This window comes from Halyomorpha halys, unplaced genomic scaffold, assembly GCF_000696795.3.
Source record: "Halyomorpha halys isolate HHAL.00 unplaced genomic scaffold, Hhal_1.1 Scaffold145.1, whole genome shotgun sequence".
Classification (NCBI taxonomy): Eukaryota; Metazoa; Arthropoda; class Insecta; order Hemiptera; family Pentatomidae; genus Halyomorpha; species Halyomorpha halys.
This window is the reverse complement of record NW_027115461.1, coordinates 1,125,316-1,146,262: the sequence shown is the minus strand read 5'-3', so window position 1 is coordinate 1,146,262 and position 20,947 is coordinate 1,125,316. Positions and strand designations below refer to the sequence as shown.

Sequence of the window (20,947 nt, the reverse complement as noted above, 5' to 3'; positions counted from 1 at the left end):
TAATTGCCTTTGTCCCATATAACTTTTTCTATATAATTCCTTCTTAAATTTAAAACTTTTACAATCCACTTCTTTCTTTCATTTACATTTGCAACCTTAAAACTTTAACCTGTTTTAAGGTTGCAAATGTAAATGAAAGAAAGAAGAGAAGTGGATTGTAAAAGTTTTAAATTTAAGAAGAATTATTTAGAAAAGGTTATATGGGACAAAGGCAATTAGCCTGCATTTTTAAGATTTTACAAAAGAAAATGACATCAAAATGAAGGTATCCTTGAAAATGACCTGAGGGTCGAAACCTTGGAAGGTTTGTTATGAATAAAGTTGATAAAAAAGGATCAAATTTGTTTTTAAATAAACTAAACCACTCTCAAACAAGAATATATTAATAAAAATTAATCTAAATAAGTTTCGTTTATTTGTGTATTTTTTGCTGACCGCAACCCCGACCATCTTTTCCCCATATTAATCTACAATCAACTATTGATACCTCATGATAAAAAAAAAAATATTTCACCTCGGAGATCTGCAGTTCTTTTTTAATGTTAATTAATTTTTCATTGGTCTCTTTTCTATCGGGCTGTTCATTAATGATTTTAGCCAAGGCTTCATATTCCAGCCTATTTTTCCTGATCAATTTGGCATCTTTGAACTCTTCTTTTGCTTCAGTGATTTCCTTTTGAACTTGTGAAAGACTTTCCTCAATTTGTTTTGTAACATTAGCGTAGTTATCTAATTCTGAAGTCACCATAGATGCGGCGAGCCGAGATTTCACAAAAGCATATTCACATTGTGAAATTTGGGATAGTAAGTGATCTTTCCTGGAAGAAAAAAATAAATAATTTAATTTTTTGATCCAGACTCGTTTGTTTATCAATTATAATAAAAAATAACTGAGTAGTCTCATCATGTTCCTTTATAACTCTAATGTTTTGGCCATTTTCAAGGATATCTATTAATTAACAATTTTGTTGTTAATTTTAACATTAAAATTATTTTAAAAAACATTCTGAATCACGCGTTATTCATATTAGTACTACAACAATGTCAATAAAAGGTTCTACACTATTCTGCTTTTGTCAAAATATACCTTAGTCAATATACCTAGCTATAAAACATCATTGAATTAGGGAATCATTATTTTTTTTTTCTTTTCTTCGGTTTGTGACATCATATCTTTTTTACTGAACTAAATTAGTTAGCTTGCATTTCAATTTAATACTACAAATAAACATATTGAAATGAAACATACCAAAAATCATTTATATATAAAAAATAATAATTTTACTCGTCAATTTTTTTATTTAATGACAGATCAGCCTGATGGGCCTTACATGGTTAAGGTAACAGTTACATTTTTTGTTTTGTTTAACAATGGATTGTGGGGAGGGGGGTTAGTCACTTGCAAAAGACACCCCTAACTATATACAATGCTATAAATATTGAACACTTGTGAATAATAACGATAATTTATAAAAGTATATATATAAATAAAATAGAATAGATAAAAATAATAATTCTTAAGAGGAAAAAAAAAAAGAAAGAGATAAGATTTAATAAAATAAAAACTGACTTCTAATGGGGGGGGAGTTAATTTGAAAAACATGAAGATAAAAAATAAATAAAATAGTAGTAATGACAATAACAGAAATAGATATTCATAGAATTTATAACAGAATATCTTACAGCAGCCTAGGCTCCAGTCTTCGGGATGAAGTTGGATCTCACAAATTGTAACTCACTGCAGGTAACTGGTTAATGAAGTCTTCTATTGATTCTATTTGTAGTTCCTGATCCAATAGGCTATTTCTCAGAAAACAAGGGGCACTGCGATTCTTACAACCTTATTTTGAAATTATTGTGGTTTTTTCTTTTCGTAAAGGATGCCCCTCCTCAGACTTCAGAGCCGTACATCAGAAGTGGTCTGTGTATTGTTTTAAAAATAAGAATAGTTGTTTCTAGTTTTAGTTTGTATTTTCTATTAAAGAGAAGATATAGCATTGCTAACCGTGAATAGGTTTGGGTTAATTTAATGTTGATATGGTGATTCCAGTAAAGACGGCGATCAAGGTGAATTCCCAGGTATCTTACTGCTCACTGCCAGGATTCCATTGCACTTTTTTTACCTTTGAGGATAAGTTCCAGTGGGTCTACATAATGTCAAAGAGATTGTAATTAACATTGTTAATTAATAGATATCCTAGAGAATGACCGAAATGTTGGGAGTTATAAGAGAATTAACATGTTGAAACCATATGGATATTTTTTATTATAATTAAAAGTAATTAGCTTAAAATTAAATATATATTTATGTTATAAACCATTTCCTCACCCTTCAATAGTACTATCTTCACTATTACACCATTTAAAAAACTTTTTAAGAAGCACATTTATTCTTCTATCATCACCAGTTCCGTCACCGTCAATTAAAAGACGTCTCCTTATGATTTCTTCTATAAAAAAAAAAAAAAATGCCACATGTTAATGAAACCTAAATACAATGACTAATCCACCATTTATTTAAAAAAAATTATTATGTTCACAATTAATAAGATTACTGTTACCAAGTGTCACTATAACGTGATGGGTGGCCAGGGATGGGCAAAAATTAGCTATGGTTGAAACTAATATCTAAAATCACCATGGATACGACCCTTACTCATGAATGAACCATTGATAATAAATATCGTATCCATGACAATTTTAGCTATTAGTCTCAACTATAGCTAATTTTTGCTTTGATGTCAGGGCCTGAATTTGGTTTAATAAGAATAACTTAATGTTAGTATATCTGAAAACAATGGTTAACCATTTTTTCTGTGTCTATAAGTGAGTACATGCCTGCTCGCTACATGGAAATGACACTTGACAACTAATACCATTAATATAAATCTGTACCACTACAATCGATGAAGTACTTTTTTTTTTGTTGTTTTTTTTTCGGCCAAGACACCCATTGGAGTCCTATACTGCCTAACCATGGTTGGGGGTCAAAGTTCTTCATTTTGTGGGACCGCCACTCAATGAAAAAAGTCAACGTCCCAGGCCGGATTCGAACCGGCACCGCCAATAGACATCAAATTGGTAAAACTGTGTCTTAACCACTGAGCTATGGGCGGCCCTGATGATGAAGTACTTTGTTAGGAAGTACTGTTACAAGACCAACGGTTGTGAAAGGTAATTTAGTCATGCTTGAGCACCAAATTTTCCCCAATTAAGGATACCCATCTTATGAAGTTGGGTGGATCCCATGGTTGACTCACGGCTGGAGTGACAGAATAAATAAATATCTGTCACAGCCAGATTCGAACCTGGGTCCTTGGAGTTAGTAGTGCAGTGCCTAACCACTGAGCTACCCTGCTCCTACCATTCATATATCAAACAAATATATAATTTAAGAAAATATACCAAGTATAATCAGAGACAATTCTGAAATTGAGGTATTTAGTAATAAAACATGTTAAAAAAACAAAATAAAAACTTTTTAAATGTTAACATTTTAGATTAATTATTTTATATATTCTTGAGCCACTTTAAGAATACCAATTTTGAGGGTGGTTTAGTTTATTCTTAATTTAAAACAAATTTGATCCTTTTTTTTCTCTCAACTTTATTCTTTACAACTTTCCCAACATTTCGACCCTCAGACCATTCTCAAGGATACCTTCATATTGATGTCATTTTCTTTTTCAAATCTTAAAAATGCAGGCTAATTGCCTTTGTCCCATATAACCTTTTCTAAATAATTTTTTCCTAGATTTAAACCTTTTATAAAACACTTTTCTTCCTTACTTTATTCACATTTGCAACTTAAAACAGCTTTAACTTTAAGTTGCAAATGTGAATGAAAAAAGGAAGAAAAGTGTTTTATAAAAGGTTTAAATCTAGGAAAAAATTATTTAGAAAAGATTATATGGGACAAAGGCAATTAGCTTGCATTTTTAAGATTTGAAAAAGGAAATGACATCAATATGAAGGTATCCTTGAGCCTGAGGGTCGAAACGTTGGAAAAGTTGTAAAGAATAAAGTTGAGAGAAAAAAAGGATCAACTTTGTTTTAAATTAAGAGTTAACATTTTGTTAATTGCAATGTTTAAACTGCAACCAGGATCCTATTTTATAATAAAGTACAAACTAATTATATTAAACTTGTAGTGTTTTTATTTATTTTTTTATGGCAACCTTCCTGATTATTTCTGACATACAGGGAGATTATCTACAGGGTACCACCCTATTCTAACTATGGTGGGGGTAAAGGTTCCGTGGGATCGCCACAGAAATAGAAGTCGACCCCTAGATTTGAATTGGTTCCACTGCAGTTACGAGGTTGCAAAGACCTATGCCTCAACTCCCTCAGCAACAGCATTAGTCTTGTAGTTTGTATTTTACAAAATTTCACTAATTTCTATGATCCAGACTTTTATCTTTTAACTTTTAGTTATCCACAATGAAACAAATAGCATTAGTGCTTGTAGTTTATATACATGTATTTATGAACTAATATTATAATATAAAGCCTAATAATGCAACAGGCACCTGGGCCCTGTTCATAATGAAAGCTAATAATATTAGTTCAAAATACAAGTATAGAAACGTGCTAATTGCACTAATGCTTATTTTTTTCACAATAGGAATGACCATTAGTGATATCACAGGAGTTAAAAAGTACAAGTTACTATTGTACAAGTCAGTGCAATTGTAATAAGTTAAATCGACAAGACTAATAGTATTAGTTTGTACTTTATTATGAAATAGGGCCCAGGAATCACTCACCATAACTTAATATCAACATTATTTTCTTAGAAAACCTATTTTTTAAAGATTCTTTCAACAATTTATGAAATCAGCCTAAAAAAAAACTGTGATACCAAAAACTTCAATTCATAAGTAATTTCATTGACCATGTTTTATGAATGAATGCTTCAATTATAGGAATATTTAACATCAGTCATTGAAATTAGCCAATAAGATTGCAAGTCACAAACATATCTCTCTATATACGATTTTACCCTTCACTTCTTAACACAGAGGGTTGAAACAAGGCACAACTTCATTCTCTACCAATATTAAATATTTCAGGCTATCTAGCCTCACAACAATAAAACACCCTCCATGGATTGATAAATAATTCACTTTGTAATTCTTTACAAGAAATGCTTAGAAACATAAGAATAGAAAATAGATAAGAAAGAGATGGTCAACATTGCAGTGAACAAAAAAAAAACACTATTATTTTTACATATAGTCAATCATATATAGCAAGTATTCAGAAAGTCCTACAATAAATGTAGATTAATATAGATAATGTTCTAAGGTGCTATAAATATAACTCTCACCTACAGATAATTAAAAAACTTAGTCAAGAGAAATTAAAGTCTAACTCCTAGTAAGAGTAATAGATAGAACCACTAACTTATGCAAATCTCAAAAAGGAGTAGGGCATATCCATTAAAATATTAAAAACTATAGAACGAATTACCTTCATCCATCCTGTAATTTTAAATTCCCACAAACCCTAGATCATTTTCATCTTTCAGTTGTCTCAGAGATTTTTAGACCTTTTAAATTAACGTTTTTGTTAAATCAGAACTCTATTGCGCTCAAACTATAACAAGCCCTGCAACCCGTCAATAAGGATACACAAAAAGTCTGTTCCAACAACAACTTCGGGCTATCCAGAACTTTACGGAGCATGCGCAGTGAAGGAGTTTGGAGAGAAAAATATGTACTGCGCACACTCCTTACAGTTCCGGACTGGCCTGATGTTGGAACAGATCTAAAGATATCTGTTCTTTATACTAGGTTCGTGCCAACTGAACTTTGGACCTGTTACTATTATTTCCGTAGCTTTACAGACTTGTCCTTGCAAAAAGTCTTGAACAGCCCTTACGAAGCCCTACATAGTTAGGCGAAACGTCGGATAATAAATAGATGTAAAACTATTTTTGTTCTTTTTGACCGCAACCCTTACGATTTTCTTCATATTTGTATATGTTTTAAATTTAGTTATTAACAAGATATGAGTTACACATAATGCTTCAGTAAATTTTTATCTTCTTCATATTTCAATATTTGTATGTCCATGCCGTCATCCAATTGTGATGGGAGTTTTTTGCTAAATGTTCAGAATTTCCCCGGGAAGATTATAGGCTGACCTTATTTTTTCGGTAAAAAAAATTTATTAACAGAATTAAGCATATTTTATGTATAATAGTTGTGGTAAAGTATAATAGTGAAAATTTACTGTGAACAAAAGTTTTAATGTGAAATATTGACAAAACAGGGTAATTTTGAACTGAAATTATTGACCAGCGCAGAATAGCCTGCATAAAGTTTTTCAAAATTGATGTGGTTCTAAATTGGTAATTAGGATCATCCTTGAAGATGGCCGAAACGTCGGACTTATAAAGAAATATAGATTGTTTTTAGACTAAAATTGGATAAAATTTAAACAAAATAAAGCATTTTAGGCACGAAGAATCACGAAAAAAATATTACTGATACTATTAAATATTTTTTGTTCACTAAAAGTAAAAAAACAATAATGAAGATTTTAGTAAAGTAGGTCAGTAACATTTTTCTTAGGGAAAAGCAATTTCGTTTTTAGCGTCGTCTGAAACTTTCATCAGAGGCCAATGTAAAGGCGAAAAGTTTGGACCAATTTTTTCAAAAATACGTATTTAAGGGTTTCAGGTATCAAGGTGCTAAAACCAATATTCACTATTTCACTCCTAAAGAAACTTTTAGCACACTTTGATAGTTCAGGCATTCGGAATTGTTTCTTTTAAAATTTTTTGAGGTTAATCACTTCCATTTTTGAATGAATTATTTATTATTTATTCATGATATTGTACAACGTTTCGGGACCACTGTCCCATGTACCACCATCACTATGTACAATATCATGAATAAATAATAAATAATTCATTAAAATGGAAGTGATTAACCTCAAAAAATTTTAAAAGAATTGTCACCAGACTTCTTAGAGAGATAATCCAGATTAGGAATTGTTTCAATATAGTACTAATGAGGGTTATAATACAAAATATATATATATTTTATGTATTATATATATAACAATATCATAGATAATTAAATTGTCTAAAAGAATAAGAAAAATCACCTAAACTGGACCAGTATTAACGATTATAGAGCGAAGTTAAATGTTATCATTGATGTTACTATAGTTACCGCCTTATCAGTTCATCTATGTATTAATTATATTAAAGTTTCAAAAGTGTTCAATTAACGTATGTACATTTTCAAACCTAGCAATAGTGAAGCAATGCTGGTTCTGCAATTAGCCTATAAAAACAATGAAATGTATTGTTTTTTTTAAAATAATTGTAAACATATACACGTTACAGAAAACCCTACCCTATTATTTTTTAGAGTTATTAAAATTTTGAGTTTCTTTACAATAATTACTGTCTAAAATACGAAAAGTTTAAAATTTTCGTAATTGTTTCTTATTTTGTGAAATATCTTCAAAATAATTTGTTCTACAAGAACAAGTGTACAGAATGAATTTGAATCAAATTTTATTAGCTTTATTCGTTTCATTTTATAAGAGAATATTTTTGACTAATGTGAGAATTTTGTTGCTTTATTATTGAAGAGTTTGGGCCCCCGATACTTGTGTACCGAATCGGTCACCCTTCGCAATAGACGAAAAACATGTTTTTCTGTAGACTACACCACGTAACCGGTTTTAACGATTTTGATGAAATATGTTTAAAATCTTTTCCTTAAAGTCAAATCTCATCCCTAAGGCATTAATAATCCTCTTTCTAGCCAAGCCAAGAAGTAATTATGTCTACAATTTCTTCCCAGTTAAAACAAACTACATTTGTTACCTTTATAATAGATATCCATTCATTCAAGTCAAACGAACTCTAGTTATAACTGACCAAAATTTATTAGATGATATTTGGAAAAGAAAAAATTTACAATTTCATGTAACTATTTCAATTGAACAAACTTTCAATTTATACCAATTCCAAGTGTCTATAATGCACATAAGTGATTTAGGGCCATGGAGTGTCTACTTACATCCTAAATGAGGTTATTTCATTTACCCCCCCCCCTAAGAAAAAAAAGAAACTATTTGTTTCTCTTAGTAAATAAAATGGTTTGATAATCAAAAAAACAAAACAAACATTTATAACTAAAATGATCATAATTTTTAAAATAATTATTGTATTACCTAAAAAAAAAAATTGTATTTTTATTTGAGTTTTGTTGGCAACATTGTTTTTCTTTTTCTGTAGAGTATATTTGAAACATATAGTTTTTTAAAAATGAACCCTTTCGGAGAAATTAGAAATAGGTAAGATATGATTAGTATTCATTTATATTACTTATAAGTATTTGCTTATTCATATACAAGGTTCCATATTTTGTTATTTTAGCAATTTAACGTTTACGGGAGGGATATTTTCGAAAAATGTTTCTCCAGTTGCACCAGGAATATCACAAATAAGTAATACCTTGTGGATTAAATTACAAATATATTAGTCTAAAATGTGTCTTATATTAAACTTTCTCCTTTCAGCTACCCATTATCAACAACAAATTTCCAAGGATATTGAAGATTTGACAAAACTAATAGTCGAATCAGCCCACTCTTCAACAGCGTAATATTTCAATATTAATAAGATCTGGTTTAATTTACATTATTTTGGCTTCAAAAATGCATAAAAACTTCTTTCTTTTTTGTGTTTTAGAAATCCATTTCAAAAACTACCAAATCATGAATTTGAAAAATACAAAGCTATTGCAAAAATTCAGAATAGTGTATTGTTCATGACAAATTTGATACATAAGTCAGAATGGAATGGACTAAGTGATGTATGATGAATAACTTATGATTTAAACGTTGTATGAAATAATTTATATGGTTTTGTAATAAATAATTGAAAAGAACATTTGAATTTTTTTGCATACCCGACGTGTGTTTAGAATTTAATAATTTTTTCACCATAAACATTCAAATTTATCGATTAAATTTTATAACATTAAAGAACTGAGCTTGGAGTACTTTTCTTTATTTTTTCTGCAAAAAAAATGTCTTCATATAAATATCTCAAGGTCCTCTAGATTTAGGAAATATTGCTTAGGTACCCCCATATGGTATGCCCATACATCTGTCCAAAAACTTAAAAAATAGGATTTACAAAACTATTATCCTCCTCATTGTTTTTACATATGCAAAACGTGACCTCTTACACTAATGGAAGAATAACGCCCTAATGTTTAGAAAATAAACTGTTACGTAAAATTATGAAGAAGAAGGTCAAGGGTGCGGTCAAAAGAAACAAAAATATTTGACTACTATTTATCTGCCGACGTTTCGCCCCACTTTGTAGAGCTTCATCAGGGCTGTTCAAGTTGAGAGTTTTTTTTTAATATTATGTAAAATATTCGGACCGAAGAATGAGTTAGCCAGATAATCTACAAGGCTACACAACCGACTGTTATAAAACCGTTGCAAGCTGGTACAATGGATATATTCAGTTTGCTACAGAGCAACGTGTATAGAATAAAAAATGAATTTTTACATCTCAATTAAACAGTTACCACAAGTCATATTAAATGCTATAAATCTATGGATATTAGTTTTAAAACAATCACTAACTATCCATTTATCTAAATATAATTTTATCCTTTAAACCCAATATATCTTCCCTTTTTATTTTCCCTCTTTAACAAATATAAAATACAAAATTATGAGAAGATTGTTGACCCTGTATAGTATATATGAGGAGACGGTTCGAGGTGCACTATTAGGCTATTTGTTTAATTAATATAACGGTCGGACATTTCGCTGATTGTCATTTGTGTACTTGAAAGGTGTGGGTATAAATAAAAAGATGAAAAACAGTATCTCACGATTATTTTTATTAATTTACAGCTCAAGAGAACCTTACTATTCTAGTCAGATTAACTATTAAACGATTTTCTTTTCTTATTAAAAAATATCATATGCTTATTTTCTGGTTACAGAGTCTAAGAATTATAATTTAGTTCTTCTAACGTATAATAAATATTTATAAGTTAGAAGAAGTAAGTAAACGTATGTATTATAAAATAATTATAAGTCAGAAGAAGTAATAGCAACTGCTGTCGAAGATTGTGGAGAATTATAAGCTAACCTTTAACTAAGGGAGAAAGGATAAAGTGTGCAAGAACAGAAATTTTCGCTTTTGAAAAATGGTTAATATCATAACCTAACCTAAATCGTCTTTAGTAGGGTTCGTTCGGGTTAGTTTGGTACACTCTCGTCAGAAAAAATTGGCTTCGGCCTTATCTAGGGGAGCTGAAGTAAACTTTATTTATTTTTATTTGAAATATTATCGTTAAGAATAAAAAAAAACAACATAAGTATGAATAGCCCAAATAATAGGCAATATCAATGACTCAATGTGGTCAGTTCCAACAACCACTTCTGACTGTACGGAGCATGCACAGTATTGGATTTGGGAGGCAAAAACTTGTACTGCGCATGCTCCATTCTGTTCCAGACAGTCAGAAGTGGTTGTTGGAACAGACCTTAAGTGGACTGATTCATTCTAGAACGAAATGTTTTCATTTGACGTGTAAACAACGATTTGAAAATGTTCTATCATGTAAATTAAATATTTTTTTACATTATATGTTATTAATCGTGGTTAAATAGTTTAAAATATCACCTATTTTATTTTCAGATATCGCTGGAACACGATATATTATTACACCCTAGATATTTTGGGCCTCAATTACATGAAACAGTTAAACAAAAATTATATACTGAAGTTGAAGGCACCTGTACTGGCAAGTAAGTAAATATTGTATATGTTATATGTTCTAGTAGATAGTGTATATGTTTTATGTTCTAGTAGATAGTGTATATGCTTTATATATCCATTTAATTTATCAACACTGCCCAGTTTTTATTGGAATAGAATTGGCACTGAAATATCTGAAAGTATTAGTGACGCTGTGTATTTTTCCCCCTTTTTAGCACGATTTGTATTAAATGTAGTTTAAAGCAAAATAATGATTTAAATTTTTAGTGATCTTGTTAAAAATATTGTTTTTTTTTCTGCCATAACTTTACAGTGTTCTTTGTCCTAGGCATGGTCAGTCGATTAGGAGTGTATAAAAAAAAAAACTCCTATATTAGATAATAAATGGCATTTGGTCCGGGTGCGGTAAAATAAAACTCAAATAGTAAACTGGTGTACTATTTTTATTTGAGCCAACGTTTCACTCCACGTTGCTTGGCTTCGTTAGAGCTGTTTTGACGAAGGCAAAGTCAGAGTGAGACTTGACTTTGAGTCACTCTTGATCTGAATTTGACTCAGAGTCACTCTGACTTTAACCTCTGTCAAAACAGCCCTGACGGAGCCCTGCATCATGACGAAATGTTGGGTTAGCTCAAAATAGTACACCAATTTACTATTTGAGTTTTATTTGATCACACCCGGACCAAATGCCATTTATTGATACTCATTGTCAATCCGCAATCTTCCAGTATATTAGATAACAATTGAATTGTAATATAAAACACAATAAAAGTGATATGTATGTTAATATTTAAGGCACTTTGTTGTAAAATAAGGTAAGTAGAAAAAATGAAATCTTTTATAGTGTTAAACTGTTTTTTAATTACTATTTTTTACCTTTAATCAGGAGTAACTTACTATAATTTAATATAAACATCATTCTTTTTAGAAAATAAATTCCTAAAAACTTTCAAAAGTTTATGAAATCAGTCTTGAATAATCTGGTGAATCCAGAAACTTCAAATCTCAATAAATGTTCGATACCAGGTTTTACTAATTAAAAAAAAAAAAACAATTTTTAGAATTTCCGTATACCAACAGTTTTTTAGTTTTTAATAGTAGTCGCAAAGTCATTTGTTTTACCGAATTAATCTTTTTTCAGCACTTAATTTATTTTCTAAATGAGGAGATAGTTGGAGGTGCAATAAGCGAAGAACACAGATAAGTAAAAATATATTTATTAGTGCCAACATATCTGCCAGAATTTCAAGCCTTCATAAAATATAACTAACTATTACACCCTTATCCTTTTATTCATTAGTTGTTAATTTTTTTTTTGTTCATAGTCCTAATGAAAGCTTGAAATTCTGGCCGAAACGTTGGCACTAATAAATAAGTTTTTACTTTACTTTAATTAACTCCTCATTAATTTATTTTATTTTTATCACTGATTAATCAGTGGCCAATTAATTGGTGTTCTACTATATTTCTTTCTTTCTTTTTTTTCAGGTATGGCTTTGTCATTGCTGTCACCAACATTGATAACATTGGAGCTGGTGTCATACAGCCAGGACAAGGTTTTGTAGTTTATCCAGTGAAATATAAAGCCATTGTATTCCGACCTTTTAAAGGAGAAGTTGTAGATGCGATCGTTACTCAAGTGAACAAGGTATAATTTTCAAAAAGTTCTTTGCAGAGAATATAAATGATCTTATTACTTCAAGTAATGATTTTTATATAAGAAATATTCTAGGTTCAATTACAATCCTTCCTTGTTTCCTTTATCTTTGTCTTCTGAGAGCTTCTGAGCCATCTTATTTTGTAGATTCGGTTTTCTATTGACTGGAAATTCATTATTTGGTTATGGTACTTAGCTTTGTGTAGAAAAGCACTTCCAAATATTTTTTCTTAAGCATACTAACTATTCTACTTGCAGAAGTATCGTTCCACTTTATCAAAATTGTTTTTATTACGTTCCAACTTTATTTCATCAAAAGCCTCCATGCAATGAGTCGTCAAATTCATAGTTAGTCCATTTGATATAAACAAAGTCATTGCTACTGTTTATCAGTTTAAAATCTGAGGATGTACATAGATGAGATTGTTGTCATTGTGCTATAATTCTAACCCTAATCAACCATGTCACCTCTCACGTGACAACAGTGCTTTGTCGCTGCAGTCGTATGTCACGTGGGATGTGACAGAGTGAAGGATGTCGAAACTCGCTGATTTTAAGTTCTTAGGCAAATTAGTTTTTAGGTTTATGGTAGATTTGTTTTGGGGGCTTGTGGCTGATACAATTTTAAGTTTTTGTGCAAATATATAAGAACAGTGTTTTTCTGCCTATCATAATTCCCTATTGTAAGGTTGATATGTTGCGACTGTTCACTGTCAAGGCATATACCCATGACAGTTAATGCAACTGTTAGTCCTCTTGCATTACTTGTACTCTTAACGATCACACTAGACCCAGTCCGACAGTAAAACTATCTTGATAGTTAATGCTGTCATGATTGTAACTATCAAGTTGGTTAGTTAAACCATGGTAGTGGCTAACACTTTTGCTTCAATAATTGAAAGTGTACAATAGTTTGATGTCAAGGCATATACATGTGGTTGCTAAAGTAGCAGTTACTTCACTAATGATTACACCTAACTCAGTGCGACATTTCTGTAACTATCAAATAGTTATACCATTTTTCAAGGCGCTGAGTGAGTATTTTTTGTTGGAAGAATTGGCAGGACTGCTTATTAGTCAAGTATCGTTAACAGAGCAATTGACATATCCAGTTATATATCTTTGCCTTTTCTAAATAAAGGATTATTTGAATCTCATATATGTGTAAAATAAATAATTTCCAACAAAAATGTCATTCTTGCAATATGCATATTTACCGGAACCACCTACAACCTAGTAAGGATCATGTATAAAAAGCTCGTGACTGTTAACTGCTATTAGTGTTAAATAGAGATTATTCTTCTGCCGTCTAAATGGTATTACTTATATTAAGTTCTTGAATAATAGAAGTTATAGCAAACCATAACTAACCAATGGTTTTATAATTTAAAATTATGATTGATGTTTTATAATTTAATTTAATTTTTTCTTTTTTTTCATTGATGGTCTTGTTTATTTTAGGTTGGAATGTTTGCAGAAATTGGACCTTTGTCATGCTTCATATCCCATCACGTAAGTTCAAAATTTTAATTAATTATTACAGTAATTAAATTTATCGTAACCATTTAGTATGGTATTCTATAAAGTCATCTTGCTTTTCCACTACTGTTCAAAAGAACATTGCAGTTTAAATTTTTTATATAAATCATTTAATTTTATAATTATGAGAGATAGTTGACCGTGGATGATGAATGAGGAGAAGATGGTTGGGGGTGCGGTCAATGAAAAACACAAATAAGTACGATTAACTTATTTTAATGTGCCAACGTTTCGGCTAGAGTTTCTAGCCTTCTTCAGGGCTAAAAACAGAACAAGATAACAACCACAGTAAGTATAGAAAAATTAAAAAAAATAAAAAGAAAGTATAAACAGAATAATTTTACAAAATAGAATTAATAAAATGAAGTGATGAGAGAAGCGGGAAATAAAATGTATACATAGGTAATTGAAAAAGTGGGTAAAATAACATAATTAAGAAAATGAAATAAAAATAAAAATAAATTTCCTTAATTATGTTATTTTACCCACTCTTTCAATTACCTATGTATACATTTTATTTCCCGCTTCTCTCATCACTTCATTTTATTAATTCTATTTTGTAAAATTATTCTGTTTATACTTTCTTTTTATTTTTTTAAATTTTTCTATACTTACTGTGGTTGTTATCTTGTTCTGTTTTTAGCCCTGAAGAAGGCTAGAAACTCTAGCCGAAACGTTGGCACATTAAAATAAGTTAATCGTACTTATTTGTGTTTTTCATTGACCGCACTCCCAACCATCTTCTCCTCATTTAATTTTATATTATAGTTCAAAGGACTTGACCCAAAAATTCATTTTGGTATACTGTGTAATCTCAGTTTTCAGAACTAATTGCTGCGGGGGGTTGTTCAGATTGCTGAAAATAAGGTGGGTGTAGTGTGGAAGGGCTTAGTAACACTGGTCGTTTAGTTTCTTCACTGTCTGTCGTCAAACATAAGGCATGGCATTGTCGTTAAACAGTATAGGTCCTTCCAATTAACTAATGCAGGTTTTTTTTTTTTGACAAGATTTTGATGCATTATATCAATATCATTGCAGTATGACTTTTGCAACAAATCGTAAGCCTTGGATAAAATAATAAAAATGTTTCAAATTGTTAAGGTATTCAGATTCAAATAGAGAATGAACCCCACCCCCCATCACATAAATGCACAAAAAGTATTGATAAATATCGCAGTAACTCCTTAAAATGTAATTAAATTACAGTAGAACTAACTGAAATGAGCATAGTGACAACATAGCAAAAGAAGAGAGGGGATAAAAAAAGAATTATAATTTATTCTTAAACCTTGAAACGTAAATAATTATGTAAATATGTAGCTACCTACCCAGTAGAAATGGTGAGGTAGCTGTACTGACGTACATACGTTCAAGGCAGCCATTTTTTATTGACAAAGAATATACTTGCTAAGAATTCTGGATTTTCTTTTTAGAAAGTCTGATAAATCAATTTCAAAAAAATTGTTGAGATTAAAAACTTCCAAAAGTTGAATATAATTTATTCTAATGATTGGAGAAGTTTGTCGGGGGATGCGGTCAGTAAATTGGGTTCCATATTTTTACATATACTGGTTTTATGTTTTTCTTTTAAACTATAATTTGACTTCTATTTTTATCATTGGTATTTCTTATCAACTGTTGTTTCATAACGGTCTTTCTTGACATTTACGTTTCTAGCGAATCCTTTGTCTGTCCATAGCTCACTCTGGCGAGCCTTTCTAAAAATCAATCAGTTTTAGGCCTACCTTCTACGCCATAACATGAGTCTCCTTTCTCGTTCTCATATTTCTTACATTATTCTTTTCCTGCTCTCCATATTCTACCTTTTTCCTATTGTATATATATTTATATTTTTAAGTAAAGGTATATAAGTTAATACTCACACTGTAATTCAGATATAAGCCACTCACTATTTTTCATTTTCTGTCATATTGTTCAATTTGTAGATTCAATTTATTCATTTATTTATTTTTTCAGTTTTTTAGACACTACTTGCATATCTTATATTATACATATCTTCTTACCTTCATGATATTATATTTCATCTTTCACTGTTTTCAATCTACTACCATCTAATTCCACGATTATCAATCAATTTAATTTTTTTTACTATTCAATTATCAGTTATCAATTTTTTATCATTTATGATTCAATTCACTATTTTGTATGATTCCAAATTTGTTTGTATACTATTCCTTTTCAATTTTATGTTTCTCTAAATGTTGTTGTTATCTCTTTTGTTCTATAGCCCTGATGAAGATCTGAAACTCAGGTCGAAACGTCGGCATAAAATAAATAAATATGGTTTTGTTTATTCATGTTGTTCTTTGCTGACCGCACCCCCGATAAACTTCTCCAATCATTAATCTACGGTCAACTATCTACACCTCATTAATTTATTATATATTTTTCTTTCTAGTTTTACAACGTTTCGGGACTATTGTCCCATATTCATGCTCCTTAATAATCCTCATATTTTCATACTTTTAATTTCACTATGGAAATCATGTTATCTATTAAACCAAGGCTGAAAAATTGTTTTACACTGTTTAATTGTTTGGTTCATTATCAATAAGAAAAATATAGTATAAATTATATTCAACTTTGGTAAGTTTTTAACCTCAAAAAATTTATTAAACTTGCTAAGAAATGTTATTCCTCACAAAACTATACACAAATATTAGATTATATCATACAAACTAATTAAATGGTATTTTCTGTTACTTATGATTATATATGTGTATGTATGTATGTATGTATGTATATATCAATATGTGTATGGATCAAAATTTGAAACATGATACAATAAAATTGGATAATTATAATGAAACATTTTATTTCTAGTCCATTCCTGCTGATATGGAATTCTGTCCTAATGAAACGCCACCATGCTATCGTTCCAAAGATGAGGTAATTCAGAATATAATTGTAAATAATATATTTATTTATTTTTTTGTTTATGTTTTATTAAGAATAATTATTCAATTTTAGGATGTCGTAATAACAGCAGAAGATGTAATAAGGTGTAAAATAGTTGGGACAAGAGTAGATGCATCTGGGATTGTAAGTAATAAATCAATTTTTTTTAACTCTTTTTTATTTTTCACTAATAACGCTCTGTTTTGATTACAAATTTATTCTTATCACCTCCGAACAATGCTTCGGGCCTATTTGTCCATTATCCAGTTCCGAAATAAAAATAAAATACTGGAAGAAGATAGTTGACTGTATGAAGTGGATTGTAGGAAGATAGTTCGGATGTTGGTCAATAAAGGTATATAATAGTAGAAAAAACTATCTAATGTTAACTAACGTTTCGCCCCACCTTCACTCACACAGGGCTAAATAAAAAAAAAATTCTAAGAAGTGACAAAAAAATAGTACAAATATACAAAGAAAGTAAAAAATTTATAAAAAAAGATACAGCTTAACCAAAGGAAATATAAAAATAGATGAGTAGGAAACTTATTTATAATAAATACAGCTGTGTGTGATAGAATTGTAAATGTTTTGTTTTATATAAATAAATAATTGACCGTATTATTTCAAATTATGAAGAAGATGGTCGGGGGTGCCGTCAAAAAGAAAACAAAAAATTTATTTGCCGAAGTTTCGTCCCACTTTGCTTAGGCTTCATCAGGGCTGAAAAGATATAAAATAACTAAAAATATTTAGAAATAGTTGGGCAATAAGATACAAAGAGGTAAATTAGTTAAAATTTTAATCTTCAAGAAAACTGACTTTATCAATCAAGACTAATTTAAGAGAAAATTGATTTGTAATTTACCTTTTTGTATCTTTTTAGCCCCGATGAAGCTCTACAATGTGAGGCAAATAAATAGTTGTTAACTATTTTTTGTTTTCTTTTATGCTGCACCCTGATCATATTCTTCATATACTTTTTTTTAATATAATTTTTTACTTCCTATTATATTATCCATATTATTTTTTTGTTATTTCTTATAATATTTGTATCTTGTTTCCATTTAGCCCTAACGAAGCCCTGCAAATTGGGGCGTAACATTAGGGTTAACACTAAATATTTTTTTTTTTTTTACTATTCTGTATCTTTATTGACCGCCACCCGGAAAATCTTCCTACAAAAATAATATGCAATCAGGTTTTTAGAACAAATTTTACATTATATTTTAATAAATAATTAAAAATTAAATAAAAGTAATTTAATATTTTACCATTTATACATCTATTTCACTATTTTATAAAAATTTACAAATTAAAATATTTTTAAATTAAGCCAAATTTTATTGTAATTCTTTTAAATTTTTTTTTTTTTTTTTTACCCTTTCCTGAAAATTATCCTTTTAATGCATTAATTATGCAAAATTATCCTTTTTTTTAAGGGAATTAAAAAAAAAAATTTAATGCAATATTTTTTTTTTTTTTTCAGTTTGCAATTGGAACGCTTATGGATGATTACTTAGGTATGTTATTGAACTAAATAAAACTGTTTTATTTACTTATTTTAATCTTCTCTGACTAATGTTACGCTTTTATCTTTTTTGTTTATAGGTTTAATTGGAAGTTAAAATTTTGAACTTCAAGAAAGCCTTCATGAATCAAGACTAATTTAAGAAAAAAGTGATTTGTAAATTAAAAATAAAAAGAATAATTTTTTTAATGTAAAAGACATGCTATAAAAAATATTATTAGTATTATTACATTGTATACACTGTTGATTGTAATTTTCGGTACTAAAAAAATTAAAATATTTCACAAAGTATGTTAATTTTATCATTTCCCTTTTGAAAGTAAAAAATATGAGTTATTGTAGTTTAATGACCCAAGAAAAATCAATTTTACTGAATATATTTCTTAAATATTAATAAATGAATTTTTTAGGGTATAAAAGGGTTTCTGGAGAATAATATGTATTCCTTTTTTTCAAAGGCATAATTGGAAGTTAAAATTTTAATCTTCAAGAAAGATTTCACGCTAGATTATGGTCCATTCCAGATCATGTATTCATATCACCACAGATCACTAACTTTCTATTTTAGCTTTCAGCACAGATTACAACTCTGGAGATACTCATAAAATTGTTCATTGTTTCTTACTAACCTATCTTCTGTAGGGGCATATACTTGAACTATAAGTTACATGTCCCGTAGCTCAGAGTTAAATCAGCATAGATGATCTTGAAGATACAGCTTCCTAATGCTTAATTTTGCCAAAGAAAATTTGAAAACAATGCCTACTCCTTCCCCAGCGTGTGGAGTGTTAGACCCGTGGGGAGCTGAAGCTATCAAAACTGATAAAAGACTAAGGCTAATCGAGTTTTGTGTTACAAATGATCTACTTATTGAGATCTTTGTTTAATCACAAGATGATCCATAAGTAATCTTTGAAGCATGTGGGAGAGAAGGAAGTAGCATCATCGATTATTTTGTTTAGAGCACAGAAATCAGAGAGTTCTTCACAGATAATAATGTAATTAGAGGGGAAGGAATCAATACACCGATTGTTAGTGGCATCACAATAAAAACTTACTATCATATGAAAGGAGACCAAAAGCATATGACAGACTTACAGTGGATGTGCTTTGGCAAGAAAGCAAGAAACAAATATACGCTAATGTACTCAGGAGGGAGCTTGAAGGAACAACTGATAACCAAGAATTGAATACCTTGTGGCACGATGTCAAGAATTGCGTTCTACGAGCTGCAAGTGAAGTATGTGATAAAAAGAAAATTATTTCCAGTAATAAGAGAATGAAAAGGTAGAATGCAGAGGTAGCCCAAAGAGTGAAAGAAAAGAAGGAACCCTGGAAGAAATATATAATAAGCAAAAGTGGGGCTGTATGGCAAGATTACACTCTGCTAAAAGCAGATCTTGGTGAGAGTTTGGACTAATGTTTTTTATATCTTTGGGTTAATGCTTTTATCTCTTTTTTTTTTGTTTATAGGTTTAGTTGGAAGTTAAAATTTTAAACTTCAAGAAAGCCTTCATCAATCAAGACTAATACACAAAAAAGATATGTAAATTAAAAATAAATAAAATATTTGTTTAAATGTAAAAGACAGACCATACTAAATATTATTAGTATTATTACACGTTGATTGTAATATATGGTATTTATAAAAATGTTTCATGAAGTATTATTAATTTCCTTTTGAAAGTAAAAAATATGAGTTATATTGTAGTTCAATGACTCAGAAAAGATTAAATTAACTGTTTATGTTTTATATAGACAAATAATTGAAGTTTTTCGGGGGAATAAAAGGGTTTTTAGGGGAACAATATAAATTAATTTTTTATAGCTGCAATTGGAAGTTAAAATTTTAAACTTGAAGAATGCCTTCATCAATCAAGACTCATTTAAGAAAAAAAAATTATTCGTAAATTAAAAATAAATAAAGTAATTTTTTAAATGTAAAAGACAGACCATACTAAATATTATTAGTATTATTACACTGTTGATTGTAATTTATGGTACTAAAAAAATAAAAATATTTCATGAAGGATTTTTAATCTTATCATTTCCCTTTTGAAAGTAAAAATTATGAGTTATTGTAGTTTAATGACACAAGAAAAATCGATTTTACTGAATATATTTCTTAAATATTAATAAATGGATTTTTCAGGATATAAAATGTTTTTTTTTAATATAAAAGGGTTTTTGATGAATTGTATATATTTTCATAGGCATAATTGGAAGTTAAAATTTTAATCTTCAAAAAAGATCTGTTGATTGCAATTATGGTACTTATACAAATATTTCATGAAGTATTGTTAATTTTATTATTTTCTTTTTGAAAGTGAAAAATATGAGTTATATTGTAGTTCAATGATTTAGGAAAGATTGATTTAACTGTTTTGTTTTATAAAGATTAATAAATAAAGTTTTTTATAAATATAAAAGATACAATAAAAATATTTCATGAAGTATTGTTAATTTTATTATTTTCTTTTTGAAAGTGAAAAATGTGAGTTATATTGTAGTTGAATAA

The 20,947-nt window shown here is 29.3% G+C and overlaps 3 protein-coding genes across 5 annotated transcripts in view; 2 read left to right on the top strand and 1 right to left on the bottom strand.

The window, feature by feature from the left end:
- Positions 1 to 5,637, bottom strand: part of thoc7 (THO complex 7) — a 7,150-nt gene extending 1,513 nt beyond the window's left edge. Inside the window, exons 1-3 of the mRNA XM_014417051.3 lie at positions 5,476 to 5,637; positions 2,330 to 2,450; positions 515 to 818 (exon numbers count right to left, since the gene is read on the bottom strand). Of these exons, the coding sequence (XP_014272537.1) occupies positions 515 to 818; positions 2,330 to 2,450; positions 5,476 to 5,485 (435 nt within the window). The 5' untranslated portion in view covers positions 5,486 to 5,637. The remainder of the gene's footprint in view (positions 1 to 514; positions 819 to 2,329; positions 2,451 to 5,475) is intronic.
- Positions 5,638 to 8,249: 2,612 nt separating this feature from the next.
- On the top strand, positions 8,250 to 8,884 carry LOC106678488 (uncharacterized). Its single transcript, XM_014417010.3, has 4 exons — positions 8,250 to 8,325; positions 8,408 to 8,478; positions 8,551 to 8,632; positions 8,723 to 8,884. The coding sequence occupies exons 1-4, from the start codon at positions 8,297 to 8,299 to the stop codon at positions 8,850 to 8,852; spliced, it is 312 nt and encodes a 103-aa protein (XP_014272496.1). The 5' UTR covers positions 8,250 to 8,296; the 3' UTR covers positions 8,853 to 8,884.
- A 1,614-nt stretch (positions 8,885 to 10,498) lies between these two features.
- Rpb7 (DNA-directed RNA polymerase II subunit Rpb7) lies at positions 10,499 to 19,968 on the top strand. Of its 3 annotated transcripts, none has more exons than XM_014417007.2 (8): positions 10,499 to 10,624; positions 10,703 to 10,812; positions 12,272 to 12,431; positions 13,902 to 13,952; positions 16,824 to 16,889; positions 16,971 to 17,042; positions 18,388 to 18,421; positions 19,903 to 19,968. In XM_014417007.2, the coding sequence occupies exons 1-8, from the start codon at positions 10,613 to 10,615 to the stop codon at positions 19,917 to 19,919; spliced, it is 522 nt and encodes a 173-aa protein (XP_014272493.1). In that variant the 5' UTR covers positions 10,499 to 10,612; the 3' UTR covers positions 19,920 to 19,968. The 3 variants fall into 3 exon arrangements, with proteins under 3 accessions (XP_014272493.1, XP_024215634.1, XP_014272492.1); XM_014417006.2 differs by lacking the exon at positions 19,903 to 19,968 and adding an exon at positions 18,510 to 18,720 and having other exon boundaries at positions 10,500 to 10,624; XM_024359866.2 differs by lacking the exon at positions 19,903 to 19,968 and having other exon boundaries at positions 18,388 to 18,438.
- Positions 19,969 to 20,947: the final 979 nt, after the last annotated feature.